The 22,399-nt window shown below is 43.3% G+C and overlaps 2 protein-coding genes across 4 annotated transcripts; one reads left to right on the forward strand and one right to left on the reverse strand.

Annotated features, from left to right (window-relative positions):
- The first annotated feature begins 3,375 nt into the window (after positions 1-3,375).
- LOC112882769 (probable methyltransferase PMT2) lies at positions 3,376-6,912 on the forward strand. Of its 2 annotated transcripts, XR_003226707.1 has the most exons (8): positions 3,376-3,726; positions 4,135-4,787; positions 4,871-5,081; positions 5,210-5,504; positions 5,601-5,990; positions 6,077-6,154; positions 6,245-6,605; positions 6,755-6,912. XR_003226707.1 is itself a non-coding variant. In XM_025947917.1 (7 exons), exons 2-7 carry the CDS (start codon positions 4,143-4,145, stop codon positions 6,471-6,473), a joined length of 1,848 nt encoding a protein of 615 aa, XP_025803702.1. In that variant the 5' UTR covers positions 3,376-3,726; positions 4,135-4,142; the 3' UTR covers positions 6,474-6,739. The 2 variants fall into 2 exon arrangements, 1 of the variants encoding a protein (XP_025803702.1); XM_025947917.1 differs by lacking the exon at positions 6,755-6,912 and having other exon boundaries at positions 6,245-6,739.
- A 345-nt stretch (positions 6,913-7,257) lies between these two features.
- Positions 7,258-11,667, reverse strand: LOC112883178 (putative F-box/FBD/LRR-repeat protein At3g49030). Of its 2 annotated transcripts, none has more exons than XM_025948435.1 (4): positions 10,010-11,362; positions 8,194-8,997; positions 7,948-8,100; positions 7,258-7,866 (listed from the first exon to the last, which is right to left on the reverse strand). In XM_025948435.1, the coding sequence occupies exons 2-4, from the start codon at positions 8,968-8,970 to the stop codon at positions 7,495-7,497; spliced, it is 1,302 nt and encodes a 433-aa protein (XP_025804220.1). In that variant the 5' UTR covers positions 8,971-8,997; positions 10,010-11,362; the 3' UTR covers positions 7,258-7,494. The 2 variants fall into 2 exon arrangements, with proteins under 2 accessions (XP_025804220.1, XP_025804219.1); XM_025948434.1 differs by lacking the exon at positions 10,010-11,362 and adding an exon at positions 11,546-11,667 and having other exon boundaries at positions 7,291-7,866.
- Between the last annotated feature and the right edge of the window lie 10,732 nt (positions 11,668-22,399).

The raw sequence follows: 22,399 nt of genomic DNA on the forward strand, positions 1-22,399 counted from the left end.
CCTGGGCAAGCCGTTTTCATACCCGACCCGTATTACGAAAAATCAATATTTGCGTACGAAGACAACCAAATATTTGTTGGTTTAGTCTTTCAAAAATATATCTGTTCGTTTAATTAAAGCAGCACCTAGGCCCAATAGCACTATCTTCAATCAAATAAGTGGCATTTTGAGTATCAAATATGATATTTTTTTTCAAAATGTAACTTTACGAGTAATATTTATTATAAAATATTTGTTAAAAATGGTTGTCTTAAGACCACCACAAGACATTGCTTATTGTGACAGGAGAGTAGCCTCTGCCTCTCAGAAATGGTTTGCCGGCATGTTTTCTACATGCATGCCAAACAGGTTTTTATTGATCACTTTGCGAAGAGTTAATAATCTTAATCAAAGATTACATAAAGTTTCTACATATCACCTGAAATATAGAAGAAACAACTCCACTTATTGTACATTTTCCTAATGTCATGCTATTGATTTGTTGTCGATGAATGATGGTAACTCCCCCCCCCCCCCCAAAGTCATCTCATCCCCATGCTATTATTGATAGGGGTTTTGTCCGTGTGAAACCAGAAAGGTATAGCTTTTTCTTTAGTATATCAATATATTCTATTTCAGTTGTATGATACTGAATTTGCGGTTTTGTCTACAAGATACTACAGAAGGGAAATTAAGCGTGAACTTATCCTGAAATTTTGTACATTGATGCACTGCTACATTTCTATACATGTGCCTTTGACCAGATTTTTCATAGAAATTTTGTAAGATGAAAAGGAGGCATAATGGAATTTCCCCTCCTCCTATATTGTCCTATATATAGACAAAACTGCCAATTAATAGTGTCCAAATATGATGATGTCCCATAGAGAAAGCGACACTCTCTTAGTGTTTTACAAACAAATTGGCCTTATTGATATAGACCAGTGGGCTAATTTTATAACTGGCCTCTTGACAAATTATACTCTAATTGAAACTTCATCCACTTTGCATTTATCGTTTGCATCTTCATCCATTTCAGTTCTGTTTGATATACTTGAAATGGATGAAGTCACAAAGGACCAATGCGCGGATGACCTTAAGCACGTTGGCATGCATTTGATAACATTGCTTTGACTACTAATAAGTGATAAGATTTCTTATTGGCAAAATATGTGTTCTCATCCTTCAACTTCACTTTGAAGATCGAGTTCGTCCCTCAACTTTCAAAAAGTTCAATTTAATCTCTCAACTTTTATTTTTAAGTTAAATTCATCTTTATACTAATGTGATGCTCCATAATACCATGAGACTAATACGAAAAGTCCTCTTTACCCTTGGCTATTTTCTCTCCTTCACAATTTGCATGTTGAGCAGTGCTGCGGAAAGTTATCAAATATGTGCATGCTGTTCTTATATGATCTAGATTAAATTAAATATGAAAAGGCACTTCAAATACGAGAGACAACAAACCAGGAGAAACAACAATAGATCTATTATATTCTATCATTGATTAATTATAACAATACAATAATGAAAATTGAGTATGAGAAGGAGGAGCCAATGGTAAAAATGACTTTTCATATCAGTATCATGTTAGTAGGAAGAGCCACATCAGTATAAGAACAAATTTGATCCAAAAATAAAAGTTGAGGGACTAAATTGACCAATTTGAAAGTTGAGGGACCAACTTGACCCTGAAAGCAAAGTTAGCAAAGTTAACTATAACACGATATTATCAAATTATGAACCGATTAGACTTAATGGATTCATCTCGAGAATTAGTCTCCATTTATACAATTGGTTTTGTAATCATCTTGTATTTAATACTTTTAATTGGGATTCAAACATCCGATACGACGGGACAGGGGATCCAAACGGACCTTTAATACCTAAAATGCCACTAGAAACTTCATACTGGTACTCCTATAATATCTAAAAGCCTAAAACATTTTTGCCCTGAACAGGTCGGGTCTCAGAGGTACGCCCTGATTCACAAACCCGGAAGCGAGGCCGCCAGGCACCGTTTGGAGGACAGGTGATTCTGGATTCTAGAGTCCCTGTCTCTCCTGCCGTCACTGTTTGGAAGCACCAGGCCCCGTCTCTCCTGCCGCATTATGGGCCTGTTTGGAAGGATACCTAAGGCGCCACAGCCTAACTTTAGTCATGCCACATCCTGTTAGGCAACCGTTTGGGAAGCGTACTAAGGTTAGCGCGCCACAGTTTCTATAGCGTGTTTCCACCAGCTCGCCACAGCAAATATTGCCGCAGGTGCCGCACCCTCAAATCGCGCCACACTCTCGCCTTCCTCCAGTCCGCGTTGCCAGGTCCGGATCCCCGCCGCCCCCTCCTCCCCCCCGGGATCCACCGCGAGCGCCGCCAGGTCCTCCTCCCCGTCGCGGCCCCCTCCCCCCCGGATCCACCGCGAGCGCCGCACCCCCCCCCTCCGCGGGATCCACCACGTGGATCCGCCGCCGCCCCGCCCCTCCCGGGATCCGCCGGGGCAGAGCCCGCCGCCCCCCCTCCCCCCTCACCCCCCCTGCGCCAGGTCGCCGCCAGGCCGCCGCCACGCCGCGCCCCGCTCCCTGGGCAGAGCCCGCGCGCCGCCCCCCCTCCCCCCTCACCCCCCTGGCGGAAGGACGCCGCCAGGCCGCCGCCGGCCGCGCCCCCTCTCTGGGCAGAGCCGTGGCGCCCCTCCGCCCGCCGCGCGCCCCTCCGCCCGCGCCCCCTCCACCCGCGGCGCCCCTCCGCCGGCCGCGCGCAGAGCCCGCGCCCCCCTCCCTGGCCCGCCCCCTCCTCTGCTTTCTAGTAACCAAGACTGCTTGCTTGTAATTAAACGCATATGTCTAACCATATGCGGATATGACATGCTCCCAACTTATTAATGCAGAAATTTGTAATTATGGAAGAAAACAGAAGTATCTACAACTGATTTGAGCACTAAATTACCTTGTTGAGAAATAAACAACTCACCATTCAAGCTACAATGTTTCAGTATTTTTCTTTTGGTGTAAAAAACTAAATGCAGCTATAGATTCTTTTTGAGATCGAAAATGGTATAAACAACTCACCACGTAATGATTGGTTTGCTAGGATTTGGGCTCTTACTCACAAATTGCTTACAAAATTGTTTGGCGCGAACGAAATTAGACAGCGAATCAAACAGCTACTACACATGTACTGATTTGCCTAACTTGAGTTGTGGTAGCAGTCCAAACGGCTGCCACACTTTTCCCACGTACGCCTAACGTTAGGCGTGGCAACGAACCAAACACAGGATTAAGATGAAGCAACTTAGGCACGCTACATGTGTGGCAACCTGCTAATGTTAGGCTGTGGGGCCTTAGGCGTTGTTCCAAACATACCCTATACCCGCCCAGACCCCGCCGCCCTACATCTCCATCCCCGCACGGAACGGCTCCTTCGAAAGCTCGAGTTTTTAACCCCTTTTCCGCTTTATTATCTCCGAAAGCCCGCGCTAAATACTTCTTCACGATTCTCCCCAATCCCCATCCGGCCATCTCACCCCCCTCTACGGCGCGGGCACTGTTCGTCCGTCGGTGGAGGAAGAAGGGGAGTGCGAGCCGAACTGTAAAAGCCGCCGGGTGGGGGAACCCGCACTCCGCCGCCTCTGAAAAATCGCAGAAACCCACAGCCTGAAAAACCCCCGGCCAAAGCCTCAGATTTCGCAGCCGCCGCCGAAGCTGGCGTTCGCGTAGGAGGCTGCGCCCTCTGTCCTGGATCCACCCGGTGAGCCGTCGTCTCCTTTGCTCCCCACTTCTTGTAGATGCCTTCTTCGTGCTCGTTGCCAAGATCCGCTGCTGTCGCCGTTGGGGCGTCTTTGGATGCTTTTAGCTAAACCCGCAATGCGATGAATGATTTGCTGTGGAGACCGTGTTACTGGCATTGTTCATTCTTTACAGGCTTCGTTCTCGTCTTGGCAACTAGGGATCTGACGGCATTTACAATTTTGGTAAAGTTCGGTGGTTAGGGCGCGCTGATGCGATAGATGAATACCACGGCTTTCGTATATTAGTACTGCCCATGGTCGTGTCAGAGGAAATTTCTTGATTTAGTTTAATCCTGGTTGCCAATCTTTCTCCTACTACTTCATAGTTGGTAAAAAAAAGTTGTCTTCTTTAATGTCTAATTCCTCAGGGTAAGCCATGGCTGTGAAGGCGAGCTCCGTCGACAATAGGACCAGGAGCACGGTGTCCCTATGCATAGTCATTGGCATATGCTGCTTCTTCTACATCCTCGGAGCATGGCAGAAGAGCGGGTTTGGCAAGGGGGACAGCATCGCGCTGGAGATCACAAAGCGCACGGACTGCACCGTCTTGCCGAACCTCAGCTTCGACACACACCATTCTAAATCTGGCAGCAGCTCCAGTGATCTTGTTTCGCCGGTGAAGAAGTTCAAGCCATGCCCTGATCGATACACGGATTATACCCCTTGTCAAGATCAGAACAGGGCGATGAAGTTCCCTCGGGAGAACATGAACTACAGGGAGAGGCACTGCCCGCCACAGAAGGAAAAGCTGCACTGTTTGATACCACCGCCCAAGGGATATGTGGCTCCGTTCCCATGGCCGAAGAGTCGGGACTATGTTCCTTTCGCAAATTGCCCATATAAGAGCTTGACAGTCGAGAAAGCCATCCAGAACTGGGTTCAATATGAGGGCAATGTGTTCAGATTCCCTGGTGGAGGGACACAATTTCCTCAAGGAGCAGATAAGTACATTGATCAGCTGGCATCAGTCATTCCAATCGCCAATGGAACTGTCAGGACTGCACTTGACACTGGTTGCGGGGTAAGAGGAAATGTCAAAGTGCATATTAAGCCAAGCTAGGTTACAAAGTCTAGTCCATGTCTTAACACACTAAACTATTTCAGGTAGCCAGTTGGGGAGCATATTTGTTGAAGAGGAATGTCTTGGCCATGTCATTTGCACCAAGAGATTCGCATGAGGCACAAGTGCAGTTTGCCCTGGAGAGAGGTGTCCCTGCTGTTATTGGTGTTCTTGGTACAATAAAACTTCCTTATCCATCGAGGGCCTTTGACATGGCACATTGTTCCAGGTGTTTGATTCCATGGGGAGCAAATGGTGAGCCTAACTGTGCATCCTTTCATATTCTGCATCAGAGCAAACATTTGTTACGATTAATACTTTGAATTTTCATGCTATGTTTTACACATTTTATTTTACAACTCATTCATTTTCTCATTTCGCAGATGGAATGTACATGATGGAAGTTGATAGGGTTCTAAGGCCTGGTGGCTACTGGGTTCTGTCTGGTCCTCCAATTAATTGGAACGTGAATTATAAGGGTTGGCAGCGCACAAAGAAGGATCTTGAAGCAGAGCAGAACAGAATAGAGGAAATTGCTAACCTTCTATGTTGGGAAAAAGTCTCAGAGAAGGGTGAGATGGCAATATGGAGGAAAAGGGTAAACACTGAGTCTTGTCCTTCTAGGCAAGACGAATCCACTGTGCAGATGTGTGAATCAACAAACCCAGATGATGTCTGGTATGCTATTCATGTAATTTTGCTAAGTGCTAGCGACATCAATCAGTTTTATAATTCCTTTTTGTTCCTAATTTTCACTTGCTGCTGCTATATCAGGTACAAGAAGATGAAGGCCTGTGTGACACCCCTTCCAGATGTAAAAGATGATACTGAATTAGCTGGAGGAGCAATCAAGCCCTTCCCAGGCAGGCTTCATGCAGTTCCTCCAAGAATTGCTAATGGTTTTATTCCAGGGGTTTCATCTGAGGCCTTTCAAAAAGACAATAAAATGTGGAAGAAGCATGTGAAGGATTATAGCACTGTGAACAAATATTTACTTACTGGTAGATACAGAAATATAATGGACATGAATGCAGGCTTTGGGGGATTCGCTGCTGCGATAGAGTCCCCGAAATCTTGGGTGATGAATGTTGTGCCAACCATTGCGAAGATGCCTACCCTGGGGGCTGTGTATGAGCGAGGATTGATCGGCATATACCATGACTGGTATGGCATTTCACACTCAAATTGTGTACTCACAAAAGTTGGGTTCTAGTGAGCATGAACCTACAATTTGACACAATGTATGCCAGGTGTGAGGCTTTCTCTACTTATCCAAGGACATATGATCTTATCCATGCTAGTGGTCTTTTCACCTTGTACAAGAACAAGTAAGCTACTCTTGCCTTATATAGTGAATTAATTGCTCTAATATCCTGTGCTGACTGTTGATCTATTTTATTTGTTGAAACCAACAATAGGTGCAGCATGGAAGACATTCTCTTGGAAATGGACCGCATCTTGAGGCCAGAAGGTGCCGTCATAATGCGGGACGATGTCGATGTTTTGATTAAGGTGAATAGCCTTGCTCAGGGCATGAGGTGGAACACAAAGATGGTCGATCACGAGGATGGCCCCCTCATGCGCGAGAAGATCCTGTATGCTGTAAAGCAGTATTGGGTTGGTGGAAATCAGACGGCTGTAGCTTGAAGCAAGGACGTTTCCAAGCTTCTAACACGAGAAAATCTGCAATCCAACCTTACCTGACGAGCAATTAGCATAGGGAGTCACCCTGTGGAAGGGAAGTGGCCCACTGTAGGGGTAGGCACTGAAGCAGCAAAGGTACTATGCTTGCTGGAGATAGCTGCAGCCATATAATGTTTTAACAATTTTGTAACTTTTCAAAGCCCTCGTGTGAACTGGATACTCTGTTCAAAAGCTTGCCTATCTCAGAAAAATTCTTACGGATCCCCGTACTGTTTTGTGTGCAGCTTTTTTTGTAATCGGTGGCATGCAGATCAAGGAGCACGTGTATTTTGGAAAAGCCCAGATCCATGTATGCCCTCCTGAATGATTCTGAAGAAACAAGGGCTGCTTAATGTTGCAACACCCTGGGGCCAAACACGAAAGAGCAGCGGAGCCAATCTTGAAACAATATGGAGATCATCTTGATTAGTGTGAAAATGCAGGGTGTCTCGTCTTCATGATATTCAATCAAATATCAAGAGAATATTTTAGAATACCATAACTTGATTAGTGTTGAATTGAATGCCTCCTGCTGATGAAGTAAAGGCCCAAGGCCCAACAAACCCCTAGGTCCCTCCACGGCGAGACATCGTACCCCCACGCGTCTTTGTATCACCGGCTACTGTTTCATGAATGAAATTTGGAAGCCTCCATCGGCTTGAATTATATCTTTCAAGAAACAAATCATGATTTATTCGTAACTAAATTAAATTGACAATATATTGCACATTTAACGCAACTTATCCAATAACCAAGGCGTGGTTCATTAAACAAGTACACATGGTGCAATTACAATAAATTACGACATCAACCGAACTTGAAGTGAGAATACATATACACTTAACATAACTTATCCAATAAAAAAAGCATAGTTCATTAAGATTAAATTAAAACGGTCACACATGGCACAATCGCGATAGCTTACGCCATCTACCACCCTCCAGACATCAGCATTTTACGGGCTGCTATTTGATCTGCAGTACCGTCAACGGGGATGGCACCGTGCGCAAGGCTCCAGAACAATCAGCTCAGTTGTAGGTGCAACTTTATCTTCAATATACATTTTTATCGCCGCCACCATTCTAGATGCTTCCTCGAGCGCAGCATTGCTAATGGGCCAGCAAGTTATATTAGCTTCCCCAAAGCACCTCTCAGGATAAGGAAGGATGTCCAATATAAGACGCTCAAGTGAGACTGCGTTCTTGACAATGCAACATGTTAGCTCAACCAAGCTCTTTGCAGAGCTAAACCCTCTGATCTCCACAATCTTGAGGCAGTTGTGTTGGTGTTCAGGCAGCTGCCTCAAATCTGAGGAACTTCCAAAAACCGATTCATGCTTCACATCATCCGGAGCTGCCTGAAGACGAAAAGTAAATTACACCATATACCCAACAAAGTGGTCAGATATCTTTGAAGGATAGGACGAACAGGGCCTTACCTCCAAGAGCAAAGTCTCCAAGGAAGGAGATGAAACAAAGAAAGAAACCAGAGAAAAATAATCATATGGTTGGGGGAAGGTCTTGACCCCAATCTGAATGGTTAGATGCTTGAGGTAGAGGAATTTGGTAAGCAACATTGGCGTATTAACCACCTGCACAATGTTTGGATTAATCACATAAAGGGTACGAACACTGTCATATGCATGTATCGCTGCACTGCAGCACCTAAAGGCTTAAGATTATACCTCAATTTCTGAACCAATTTCAAGAGTCTCGAGATTTGGCATAATGGATGGAAGCTCAGCACGAGCATAACAGATCACATCCGGATGGTGCATGTCCAATCTCTTCATTTTCAATGAGTGTACAAGTGATAGATTTACCTTTTCTCCGGAATATTCCATATACGAGAGATTTGGAGCTTTGCATTCTATCACCTGCAACCTATAGCAACCAACAACAGTCAGGTGGCTGAGCTGCTGCAGCACACAAGGTATCTTCAGGAAAATGATCTCCTTGCAACTATAGAGGTCCAACTGCTCCAAAGCAAGGGAGTTAAAAAGAAGGCACTCTAATTCATCCCCTGTGATACGAACCGAACTCAGACCCAGGCTTGTAAGTCTTCTCAAAGGGCCAAGTTCAGATGTGGGACGAAAAACACAGGTGTGAAGTTGAAGATCCCGAATTGACTTTCTAACACCATCAGAAAAAAGGGAGCATGGGAAGTTATACTTTTTATATAGCATAAGGTTGAGGTTTTCAATCCCTGGTGTAACAGCAGCCTGGAGCCAACTGTCAACATAAGAAAAGGTACTGTATTCACCACCTAAATTAAGCTCCAATGTCTTCAAGCCAATGCCCAAGTGGTTTCTCAGAATCCTGTCGATATTCCACGTGAGCTCTTCTGAACGTAGCTTCGGGCGAAGCATTGGCCAAGTCAAGGTGAGGTTGGGATAACATCTCCAGGAACGTTGAAAGGCACGAGAAAGGCAAGCAGCACGAGCAGCAGCACGCATTGGCATTAGGGAATGTATATGACACCAGATGTCCTGCATGCAAAAACATGGGTTAGAATTTCAAAATAAAGACCAAATGAAATATCAACATTAAAGCTCCAGCCTCCAGGTAGCTCTCTGCATGATCTCACAAGGTGCAGTGTATTACATAGGTATCTGATGCAATTGAATGTAACAGTGGTCAACAAATTTGAGCAGAGTGTTGCAAAGAGAAAATTTTCCCTAACTGCTGGTGGCTTTCTGGGGAAAAAATGACAGTTACTAACAGGCAAATGGCTACCACCGACTAACTACTATGATATCTGTTCTTACTTGCATCAGAGCAATCAATGATATGAGTTTCTATGCATTTGGGTCAATCAAACAAAATGCACAGCAAGATGCTAATCGTGCAATAGCATGTTATAAATAGGTCAAATAGCAAGCTGCAATAGGATACAAATAGTACACATGAATACCTAAACAAACAGAATCAAGAGGTTTTGACAGTTGGAGACAGATGTAAACCTTGGTAACCAAGCATGAACAGTGAATATAGTAGAGAGGACCATTTTTTTTTCTAGATTGAATAATCAAATGCTCGGAGGAACTTGGCTAAAGCATGGTTTAGAGCATCACAGAACCAAAGCATCGAACAAGGGTCCAATTCACAGGGGAGCCAGCCACTCGACTCATCTAACCACACATGACCTTCTCGCGCACATTTATCTTGCGATCCCCAATACACTGACGTGCAGCACAGATGCATGCATGCCATGCTCTGTCACACCCGTGCCTGTGTCCTTCTACATCCCTCTCCACCTCCAGAATCTCCAGCAACCATGACTTTCCTCTGGCCACTGAGGTGCAGTGTTGAGCCACACTGCGCCACTGCCAAGCTGACAAAGGGTTCCACATCGCTGCTTTGGCGAGTGGATGAGGCAAGAGTAGAGAAAGCAAGGCATACACAGGAAGTCCAGCAGGACCTCTTCTCACATTTGTTAGACTGGGCCTCTCTAATCATTATTTCTTAAAGCCTAGTCGCCAAACTGCCTAATAGCCATACCTCTTCGTCAGTAGTAGTTGATTCTTCCCTCAATTGCTGCCATGTGAGGGGCTGCCCTGGCGCTGTTCTGCATGTCCGGTAAGTAAGTCTAGGGTTCCTGCCAATTGCAAGCACTATGCGGAGAGAGGGAGGGGGGATGTTGCTGAGGCCAGGTTCGCCTCCACTAGGCTCCAAACCTGCTTATTCACATTAGGCTAAAAAGACTGACCACTTTTTACATTCTTCTCACATGAATATGCATGCTTCACATGATTAGGCCAGCTCAAAATGATGTTCCAATAATAGTACTTGGCGTTTTACAGTTGTTGTGCTTAAGAGGGAAAAGGAATTAATTTTTTTTCAAGATCGTTCCTGAGCTTGTGTTTCATTAAGTGGATGAAGAAATTGTACAACGACACAGCATTGTGAAGAGCCTCGGAGCGCAAGCAGCAAAGCTCACACAGGAGGTCACACAGGACCTACCACCATAAGCCAAGGTGGTTACAAGGCATCGCAAAGCACAAGAAACACCTACTACCTATCGCCAAGTCTGCGCCCTTAACCACAACCCAAACAAGAGTGCACTAAGAGAGAGTGACTAACCCAGCTCCACAAGCGACCAAGAAATTACTACCCTAGCTCCACAAGTGAACAAAACCAACTGTGACCAACCCTTGTAAATTGTGACCAAAACCAACTCGGCTCCGGAGAAAAACGACCAAGCATCTAACAAACTGTGAACAAATCCGCTTCTGGACTAACTAAAGTAAATTTCATCCCGCAAACAAGAGGAAAATGGAGTTCAATGATGCTTGCCATTCTTTATGCCCATTGGCCAACATAAAAAGCGAAAGTCTTATTAGTTTGTACCTTCTAAGGAACCTAGAGGCAGTCTTAAAGTTCATGGCAAGTGATTTTGGCATACTCTATATTTTTCAAGATATATTTAATATGTACTCACAGGGAGAAGACGAATGTAATTTTGGACTTTTGGTACTTCAAGAACGAGCAACTTATAACTATAAGATTCAGATGGTTCTGTCGCTATAACTGTTCTGCAAAGCCTCGTAGATATCACAGTTGAACCTCTCGATAACCAGCAAAGAGGACAGCCAGCAACTGGGGGATCGTAGGCTGTGCTGACTACATTGTATATTTTTATCAAACACAGCGTGCAGCTCTATCAACTATCAAACAGCACCAACAGTCACATGCCTCGTTACTGGTGGATACGCTCAGGCTCTGGATGTCAGGACTTAGGACAAGTGAGAAAATAGTGGCAAGTGTATTGATCCGATAATCTCAGAGAATATTGATCCGAGGATTTCAGAGAATTTGTGGTTATCTACCCTTCACAAATAAAAATTGTATAGATAATAATGTAAATGTGGTAGTGATGTTACCAGTCTTTGCACAGAGAAGTTAGAGCAAAGTCAAGCTACTAATTCACTCGGAGTGGGACTGTGATCAGTTGCAGCACTAAAGGATCTTATGTCTGTTATAAACAATATCCAGCTAGCAAAGTCCTATGAATAGTGAAATGCGTATAGATAATACCTCAGGAAGGCATGGGATTAAATAGCTCAATGTTTCGCCATGCCGAGAATCAGGATCACCAGTGGCACACCCAACGTAGGACATGGTCAGACCTGAATACGAAAATAATCGAAGTTAGTAGGTAAGATACATGGTCAGATCTGAATATAAAATAGCATAAATTAGGGTTTCGGGGTGTTCGAATTTCGCACAGCAGCAGCACCGACATGGTCAGATCCGAGTACAAATACCATACTTCAGGGTTTGGGGTGCTCCGTCTCGCACAGCAGAAGGAAAGAGAAGGGACAGGCATACCTGGTGGATGCTTGTTGCCGGCATAGGGCTGGGCGAAGTCGTGACAAATGTCGCCGCCGCTCGCCTAGTCGTCGCCGCCAGGGAAGGAAGATCAAGGGAGGAGAGAGTCCGAGAGAAGGGAAAGGATTTAGGGCCTGTTTGGATCCTTTGGCAAAAGGGTAAATAGCAAAAAATTTGCTCTTTTTTTTCCATTTGGACCCAAACACCCTATGGCAAAAAGGAAACAGTAAAAACAGATAGCAAAAGAAAATAGCAAAAAATTTGCTCTTTTTTTTCCATTTGGACCCAAACACCCTATGGCAAAAAGGAGAAAAGAGGTTTAAATGAGCTTTTACCAAAACTTTTGCCATTTGGATCCAAACACCCCCAATGGCAAAACTTTTGCCACTTTTGGCAAATGTCAAAATTTTTGCCCTTTTGCCATTTTGCACTTTGGATCCAAACACTACCTTAAGGGCCTATTTGGATCCTTTGGCAAAAGGGCAAATAGCAAAAAATTTGCTCTTTTTTTTCCATTTGGACCCAAACACCCTATGGCAAAAAGGAAACAACAAAAACAGATAGCAAAAGAAAACAGCAAAAAATTTGCTCTTTTTTTTCCATTTGGACCCAAACACCCTATGGCAAAAAGGAGAAAAGAGATTTAAATGAACTTTTGCCAAAACTTTTGCCATTTGGATCCAAACCCCTAATGGCAAAACTTTTGCCACTTTTGGCAAATGGCAAAATTTTTACCCTTTTGCCCTTTTGCACTTTGGATCCAAACACTACCTAAGAAACAGAGGAGAATAGGAGATGAACCTGAGGCCGTGAGCCGTGAGCCCTGAGCGGCTGCGGGAGGGCTGTCAGTGAGCCGAGCTCGATCGAGCCTGCCATCTCAAGCTGGGGTGCTGGACCATCCGATCCCAGGTTTATCTGAGCATGAGATATTTAACTTTCAGGTTTGTCGCGCGTTCCGTTGCAATATTGAAATAAAATATCTACAATATCGAAAATATATAGGTGCAATATTAAAAAACATATATAGGTGCAATATTGAAAAATATGAAAAAAACTAATTAAATCGTTTGACCCTCGGATAGGAAAGTTCTCGCCACAATATGAACACTATATTTCATGCAACATTCACCGTAAAATATGCAGAAATAATAGTTGCAACATCGAAAATCAATTATTGAAACATATGTCGGAGCATCCAATTTTTCTTCCCTATCCAGACGTCTGTGTCTTACCATTCCTTTTTAACTTTTGGAGGTCTATCCCTGTACGACTCGGTGAGCCCTCCACCCCCAAGGCCCTGAGCCTATCACTTTATCATGAGAAAAAAACAAGAGCCTTCGTCATCCCTCACCTTGCTCCGCCTAGCGGCCTGCATCCCCACCCCATCCCACCCTCTGCAGACCTCCTCCTCACCGGCGTCACCTCCTTTCCTCTCTCCCCCTTTCCCTCTCCTACCCCTCCTCCTTCCCTCCGTCCATATTTGCGGCGAGCTCCTCCGCTAGCCCCGTCTCGCCGGCGTCATTTCGATGCTGCGAGGACCACCCTCTCCTCCCACTCCTCCACCAAATTCCCCAGCACCGGCACTGCCATTCCTCGCCACTGTTGGTATTTCTTAACGTTTACAAATAAATCCGCAAACGCGGATATACCGCTGTAGCATCTCACCTGAAGAGTATTCATGGTATCATATTTTCTCAAGGAATGAGGTGTAACGGTCTTCTAGCCAGTATACCCTGAAGAACAAGAGAGAGAATAGCGTGGATAGTGTGGTTCTCTAAGGATAGTGTGGTTCTCTAAGGATAAGGTCTAGGGAGGTTAAACTCTGCTACTACTCGTATTTTTTGGGCACCGGTTTGATCCTGATCTGCCAGGATCCTCCGGCCAATAGCTCTACACCATACCCGAACGTGGGGGAATACAAAGGACGGACATGGCTTTCAACACCTGCCGCCTACCCCGCAACACCGTAGGGCACAAGGCAAACAAAGGTAATCTAAGACCTAAACACCACATTTATACCATCGACTACTACTCTAGCGGTGCGTAGGGTTTACCCATCTTTATCAAGGGCCCTCTACTAGAATATTGGCTACAAGAACGAACGATGATCCCGTAAACGATAACAAGAGAGTGAGGTTACCAATATCTCACAAATATATGAAATCTCATACTTACTCAAGTGGCTCGTATCCGTCGAGGTAGAATGTAGAAGAGGGCCGACAAGTCCGGCTCTTCTCAACACTTCTCCTCACACTCCCTATCCTAATGTTACAAAGTAGGCCTAAAGTGGAGTCCCTCTGCTCTTTTCTTCTCCAAAATATGTTGTGTGAAATGAGAGGCTCTCCTCCTCCTTTAGGTAGGATAGGTCAGTTTCCACCACCTCTTAGTATGGAAACTTTAGCAACCGTTCTTGGGAAAGCGCGGGGGATCTTCCCGCCAAGGCTGAGCCTACTAGAAGGCATCCAGATTCGGCTGAACCCGACCCCAGGTGGAGCCTCCCTGGCACCGCCTTTCTCTGGTACACTGACAGGTGCGCGCTAAGGTTGATCCTTGGTCATTCACGTCCTAGTAAGGCGGTTTGCTCTGCTAGGTGAGCCCTATCATCTTTGGCAGTTCGTGAGATGGGATCTTTTGTGCATCTCTTCTGCGTTCATGCGCGTCTTCTCTTGTTTTCCGTCTACGGGTACTTGCATGTCTCCATTCACCAAAATTTATGGAACCAATTAGAATTAAACCTATAGCTAAATTTGGTGACTTATTTAATACTGAAAGATGCAGAAGTTGATGGTTGGATTTGGAACTTAACAGTCTGTCGGGTACATCCCGATGCAATCACTGAATCATGATCGAAACAAAGCATACATGCTACTCACTCGGAGGTGACCTCTGAGATTACAACATTCCATATCTTTTACAACACATGGTCCACGAATAATTATTATTACAATTCAAGTTCAAAATCATAAAGCGAGGTATTTCAGAGTTTAACAGTGTAGCGGAAATAAAATGATAATTATAACGACGATACCAGATATCATGATAAAGCCCATACACAACATCATTCACCACGATCCTCATTAGCCAGGGACGCATCCCACTCAACCGACCAACCAGGAGGAAGGGTACACAGCCATGTCAAGCTAGCAATTATGTACTCAAAATATTCACCTGAAAACAAAGCCACAAGCAAGGCCGGGTATACTAATGTTCAGCAAGATTTATCCGATTATTGGTATATACTTAGCCGACTCCTAAGTATGCAAGGTTTTTGGATGAGAAATTTGTTTTTTCTAGAAAGCATCTAAGAGTGAGTCCTTACTTTCAAGTTTAAGCATCAAGTTCTAGTGGATTAACCATTCTAGATAAGCAACTATCCAATCCTTACACATGGTGGAAAATTAATTACTCATACAACATCAAAACTAGTAACCATCATCCTTGTTTCTCCTCTTACTCAATGTGGTAAAAAGGTCAAGCAAATTCAATAACCGTGAAAAGCGGACGATTCAAATCGAATTTTTAACCTTGCAAAGGAGATCTAAAACACAGGACACATGCACACCACGACGGGCCACACATGGCAACGGTTCCCTTCGATCCCTAGTTTTTGAACAAAACCCACTCCTCTTGAGTACAAAGCCCCAACGGTTCCTGGACACCCTTGTGTCGTGGCGACTCGGCACTCACCATGTGGCAACATAGGAACGATGTCAAGAGAGTGGGGAAAAGTTCACACATCGTGTCAATTCGGTACAACGCTTACTTATTACCATATTCTCAGCATGTGATTAGTATGTTCAAAAGCTTAACCACCACTACCACACACTTGACGTTAGCCATTTATGCTACACAGAAGGGGCATCAATCGTCAACATGAATATCGTACCAAGCCCCACCCATCAACCTTATGATTCCAATATAACTAATTACAAGCAACTCTTATATCTCACGAGTGACGGACAATCACTTGACTTTTGCCGAATCCTTATTATCATAGAATCTAGCGACCTACACATACTAGTATTCATGCATAGGTACTAGAATCGTGCAACTAAGGTTTAAGTAAACTCCTATAAACTAAAATGCACAAGTAGATAGAAGTAAAACATCGTATAGTTTTAAAAATAAGGGTTATGCTCCGGAGCTTGCCTCCCTACTCCGAGTTAGCCTTGGGCTCTTCTTAGCCTTGGACCGGGTCTTTAAAAATCCTGATCAAATTGACCTCCGCTTCTTTCTGGACACTCTCAGACTCAGGCAACAAGATATACCCATCAGTTATCGATCCATCTACATGATAATGCATATGCATGAGTTGTGACAAAGAAAGACATAAACCGAAGCTAGACATAGGTTCTGTTGTTGAACATTTTATGCAGAGCACAGAACCAAGCAACAAGCTCATTGTCAAATTTCCAGATCTTTTTATGCAGTAGTTTAAATTTAAAAATTAATGCAAGACCACGCTGCTAGAACTTAGATTAATTTATCAAAACATGCAAGTGCTGGCACTCAAAATTTCACAAAACATGTAGAAGCATGTAAAGATCCTACTGTAAATTTTTCAAATTTTAGTGTGTAGTTAATATAGCACAATAGATTAAACAAAACAACTCTGCGTAAGTCAAGATTTAATTTTATTTGAAATTATATTGTGTATCTGGACTCCACAATTTTCCAGAAGAACAAACTCATAAAATATGGTCTCCGTTGAAAATTTCAGATTTTTCCAAGCACTATAACTATTTAAACTTATTGAATGCATTTAAATCTAGATAAATCATTTGAGCATGTTTAACAGGAGCAAAAAGTCTAAATCTTTATTATAGCCCTTATATATAAGAAGAGTCTACTGTAAAAGTTTCAAGCCTATCCTAATAGTAGAACACCTTAAATAAATATATCTATTTAACAAAGGCATAAAACAAGATTTAACAAAAAGTAAAGCTAGAGAACATAATTAAGCAAGATTTAAGCACACAAGAGATTTCAGCCACAGCACTAGCCTAGAATAAGAGATACAAAGAGAAGATATTTAAGCTAACATTTAACCTAGAGAAAAAAAGTTATTTAGAAACTCATGATGAACCTGTAAAGAAAGTGATAGATCTCAGAACAAGGAACCCAATAAATTTTAATTTGCATTTTTATGACGTTTCTACAATTTTTAAAGGATTTTACAAGCTGCAGATCTAAACAACATTTAAACAGATTTGTGCCTTACAAACAGGTTCCTGTTTTATGCATAAAGGACCCTAGAAAAAGTTTCATCTTTGCATTGTGGTCCCTATGGTGGCTGGCGGTGGTGGGGGTGGAATTTCGGCGAGGGGGAGCTTCGGCTGGCGACGAGATCACACCGGTGAGCACCAGGGATGCGAGGGATACCTGTGGGTGGCCTTGGTCGGGGTTGGTGGTGGCCGGAGGTGGGACGGCGGCGGTGGCAGTGGTAGAGGCGGCGATGGCGATTGCGGCTCCGGCGAGGTGGTGGCCGGGGCGGCGGAATGGCAGCTCGGGGAGGTGGAGTGGAAGGTGGGGAACCCGTTACGGAGGCTGGTTTAGACGGAGGGCGTCCGGTGTTGAGGGTGCGCCGGCGGCAATGGTGGCGCCGGTGGTGCAGCTCGGGCGTGAGCAGGGGAGACGGCACGGCTTTTATAGGGGCTGGGGAGAGGAGGCGAGGGCAGGCAATGGGCAAGGAGCTCGGGAAGGACGGGCAGGGGCCCGAGCAGCGGCTTGGGCAAGGCCGGCGGCCATCCGCCTTGTCGTTGGGCGGCGGCAGGCATCTCTGGCCGCGTGGCCATGGTGCCCTTGGCCCAGTGGAATTTGGCGTGAGGGAAGGGGGATCGCGCAGCTGCTGCAGCGGCTTCCCGGGCGAGCGTGGCCGCGGTTGGCTTGGCGTGGCGCGGACATGGGGAATCGTCGGCGACGTGGCGGCTCTGCTCTGTTTTGGTCGGGGAAGGGAGGGAGAGACAGAGAGATATGCCGGTCAACGGCGTTTGACTGCAGGATTCCTTCAAATTTCGCATTGAGACTTGAAAAAGGTCAAAACAAAAATTGTAGAGGAACAAAAGATCTACAACATTGATGTTTGACGAAAATTGATTGGAGCTCTATATTTGGGATAAAAAGGGGTTTGAAGCTCAGCCCAGATTTTAAAATTTAAACTCCTAAAACAGGGGGTTTGACCAGATTTTGACTGCAGTTTTGAACTACTAAATAAAGTTTTTACTAAACAAAAATGCACAACATTGAATCACAAAGATTGAACTGCAAGTTTTACATTGGCCAAAAGTTCAATTTACAATGAAAATAAAGTTTAAACTTCAGCCCCAAGACAGCAACATTCCAAACCATAAAAAGGTTAAAACTCGTCATTTCATGTGTAAAAATTCAAAATTTGAACTTGTCTTCTATAGAAACTTTGTAGAGGATTAAAAGAGGGATGTGTTGGTACATTTAGGCATGCCAAGTTGAGTATGCAAAAGTACACAAACACCCTATACTAAGCATATCTGCACACATACACATGCACATACACGCATATGAGTTGCTTTGCTTAACTTTTCTTCAGGTCATTATGCAATGAAGCTATGTTTAAGTTCCTTTGTTTTAGCACTTAACACCTAGGGTGTTACATTAAAAACCGTCAACAACCACCCACCCGGCGCGCGCCATCGCCACCGGTCTCACAGACCACGACCTACCACCGCTGCCGATCCGACAGCCTCCTCCCCAGTGAATCCCTTAGATCCAGAAGCTACCAATTCCGTCCCCCAACCCAAAACCCTAACCCAATTCCGAAACCCTAACCTGAATGAGGCTCGTCGGAGATGAAGAGGTCACTGGAGGAGATAAGGTTGCCGGAGTTGGAGGTGTCTTCAAATTATTATTTCCTATTTCGATTTGTTACTTCTCTAATTTTTTCCTTTTTTGTCTTCCAATATCCACAAATCGGGAGGGGTCTTGCCGTAAGACTAAATTGATAGCCCTCTTAATTTAGAATTTAGGTTAAATTTTTTAATACCACGATAGAGCAGCTCCACAGTAGCAGCATTAATGATATATAAGGAGACACATATATAAGAGACGAATTTAATTTGATGAATGAATGGAAAGAGAAGCTGAAAAGAGAAGCATATCTAGACATTTAGTCTTATTATTTTATGCCTTTTCCAGCTTGTGCAACACAGCATCTCGCTGGCTAACGGAAGGTTGTAGCCTCTAGCTATATTTTTTTAACTTTTGATGGTTGTAAATTTAATAGAGATAGTACGGGTGCATGCACATGCCATGTAAATAGAAATACTCTAGCTTCATAAAATAGCTCGATCTCGCATCGTTGGAGCTCGCGAGCTCTAGGTTAGGCCCAAGCTCGGCTTGATCTCTAGTATAGCCCAACTTGAATTGAGTTTTTAGCAAATCAAATTTGAATAGTTCGCGAGTATCGAGCTTTTCTGGTAGTCCTACTGAGGGATAGGGGTAAACCGTTAATGCTCAGCAGATCAGCGGGTATAAATCTGCTAGTCATGACATGTTTTATTTCTTTACCTCTCTTTCTCTTTTTTATACAGCTATCTTTACTTTTCAATATAATAGATGAAATAATAAAATTAGTTGATCATCTTTTCAATAATGCTTTATTTATCTTACCTAAAACATGTTATACCAATAAAATTGCGCTCTTCTCTAATCATTATCATAAAGTGCCAATCTTGGCAATATTAGCTATTGATCCAAAGTTTACACGGGTACACACAATATAAAACTTTAGCGAATAAGATGAGAAAATAACATTCCATACAAATACTAATTAGCAAAATTCCGACGAGCAAAAGGTCACATATCCGCAAAACATATATCTAAAAAACAAATTTAGGAACCGGCTATCTTCTCCAACTCGACCTTAGAATGTGGCTTAAGTAATGTGAGTATGTGACTCAGAAAAATAATGATATCATGTTCAGAGCAACCGGCTGATTTAGTGCTCATAATAGATGATGTTTCGACTAACAGTATCAAAAATATTGAAAAGGTTAACGTCTTATAATCCACCATTTGGATTTTGGAACATCTTACTGGTATTGATCTTTTTTAGCATAGTGTTTTGCAGTAAAATGAATATGTTCTTAAAATGGAGTATAGAAAATTATATTATATTAATTTTTATCATACAATTTTATTTAAGTACCGGCTCCTAACATCTCAAATAATATCTCTATCTATTTCTAAAGAGCGGACTTTTTCCTTAGTTCGTTATTGATTTTAGCCGGTACACTTCTTATCAGATACAAAATTGAAAATGGAGGGAATTCACTTCTAGACTGTAGTCTCCTCCAACTTGGAATCAAGGCCGTCTTATCTTCTTTATAGACAAATGATTAGCAAGATGGGAAGGGAAATGACGTGAGCAGGATGAAATAGAGCACGCCATCGCCGACACGGAGGCGGTCTTCGCAAGGTAACCATGCATCACATGGTAACCATGTAGGAAAGTCGGTGACAACATCGACGAGCGAATAATTAGCAAGCAAAAGAAGTGTTGGCTCACTCATGAGACCGCAGTGTCGGGACGAGCACGCATGCTAGTATGGTGGGCACCCTCGTCGTTGCAAAGGGCCAAAGGTCAAGTTCTCGACAGCCAGCATCGTGAAGGATGGCGGGGAGATTTTTTAAGAAAGGAGGATATGTGGTATGTATGAAAATGTTAAGAAGTGTTAGAGGTCAAAATTTTATTCCAAAGGATTTTGAATGTGCTATTGTCATGTGGAATTTAATTATGATATTATGGTATTTAAGTAGATAAGGTTATAAAATGATTAAAGTACTAGATGACCATACACAAGACATGTGAAATCTTTTTCATCTGATCTTAAAACGTTATCATCTAAAGAGAGATAGAATGGGCTGAACCATACCGAACTTTTTAGATAGAATCAACATAAGAAAAAATAATCTAGAAACTCCCTAGAAGCGGAAGATTCGAAAGAATAGTACATACTATATACAACATATATATTGACTTGTACATTTTATATCTAAAATACATCATTTCTCAATTTAAATGATCATATCATGACCATGTAAATAAATAATATTTATGTAATGATGCATAAAAGTTATTTTGAAAATAATCATTTAGTTTGTAAAATAACTTATGTTTCAAGCTGGTCATAATAAAATTTATTTAGAATGTGATGAAGTACAAAAATATTTTTAGAGGTCATGTACATTCAATTTTTAAAGTCTAGGTCCGCCACTAGGGCATACCCTGCCTGATGGTGAGAATCGCACGATGAAGAACTGGCGGGCGGCGCCATTCGCCTTTTGGCCGAAAGGAAGGCCGAGACCAAAAGAGAAGAAAGTGTGGCCGCGTGGGAGAAAGAGGGCTAGAGGGGGGCTCATATCGGGGGCTCCTACATCTTTCTATTAGAAAGTTTTGAATTGCACAGGTCATAATGGCCCACTAGTTAACAGCCTAATGAAACCGGTGTGCGCATAGCTATGTGTTGCCGAAGCAATGAAATTATTTTTTATCACCGGAGCGCTCCTCCGCTTTCCGCCTTCCATGAGTAGTTGTTTGTTGTTTGTACCAAGGTTTGTTAATCAGTCCCAGATCAATGGGGCTACGGATGAAAATGAAATTCGAGATTGCGCATAAGCTCCACCTCGTTGGGTTGGTTGCAAAGAAAATAATCGAATAAAAACGCTACTAGAGAGGGGCACATCGATCCTGTGCATTATCCCGGGCATATTTCGATCTAGTAATAATCTAGGCATTAGTTCTAGGTCTAATGGTTAGGGGGCGGGAGGGAATGTTAGTTCCGAACCAGACTAAAGACTTTTAGTCCCAGCTGGAATCTCCAACCAGGATTGAAAGGTACCAGTATCATTAGTCCCGTTTAGAGCCTCCAACTAGGACTAAATAGCCTTCCATGGATTAGTTTAAAAGGAAAGTATTCCATTTAGAGTCATATGTGTTGTGTAAGTGGAGTGGTAAAGAAGCTAGGCAAGTGGTCTTGGGTCTACTGACTGCACGATTGGAGGTGCTTGCGCTAATTATACGGGAGTAAAGCCAATTTTTAGTAGTGAAAGGAAATGCATCACAAGGCTTTGAATTAAGTCTAACAAGTTACTAGTTAGATATTGGTGCACCTACCATTTCACTACTTCTGCTATTATGGGGTATTTAAAATGTATGTTGCAAAACTATGTTACAGACTAGTTGGGTGTTGGGCGCATGGTATGTTGGTTTATGGAAATGATTAGATATTGATTTAGTGTCAAAAAATGTTTGTTGTCCACAAGGGATACGTCAGCCCAGCAACAAATCAAAAGAAAAATAGTGGCCAAATGACTAACTAAGACTAATCTGGCTATTCTTCCGCACAACGTGAAGACAACAACCCATTATGGCACGTGCCAGGACTTAGATGTTGTATACTTAGTAGTAGAACCAAGAAAACAGGTATGTGAAGTTTAAGTCTATTTAACAAAAATCAACCTACTAGCGATTAAATTATTTTATGCAACAAACAAACAAATTTCCCGAATAAAATTGGATCTGTG

Source organism: Panicum hallii, chromosome 2 (assembly GCF_002211085.1).
Source record: "Panicum hallii strain FIL2 chromosome 2, PHallii_v3.1, whole genome shotgun sequence".
Taxonomy (NCBI): domain Eukaryota; kingdom Viridiplantae; phylum Streptophyta; class Magnoliopsida; order Poales; family Poaceae; genus Panicum; species Panicum hallii.

Coding starts and splice junctions, on each gene's coding strand:
- LOC112882769 (XM_025947917.1), top strand. CDS start 4,143: ATGGCTGTGAAGGCGAGCTCCGTCGACAATAGGACCAGGAGCACGGTG. Junction 5,082..5,209: donor GATTCCATGGGGAGCAAATG/GTGAGCCTAACT, acceptor CTCATTTCGCAG/ATGGAATGTACATGATGGAA. Junction 6,155..6,244: donor TTCACCTTGTACAAGAACAA/GTAAGCTACTCT, acceptor AACCAACAATAG/GTGCAGCATGGAAGACATTC.
- LOC112883178 (XM_025948434.1), bottom strand. CDS start 11,629: ATGTCCTACGTTGGGTGTGCCACTGGTGATCCTGATTCTCGGCATGGC. Junction 8,998..11,545: donor TAATCCCATGCCTTCCTGAG/GTATTATCTATA, acceptor TTTTGCATGCAG/GACATCTGGTGTCATATACA. Junction 7,867..7,947: donor TGGAGACTTTGCTCTTGGAG/GTAAGGCCCTGT, acceptor TTTCGTCTTCAG/GCAGCTCCGGATGATGTGAA.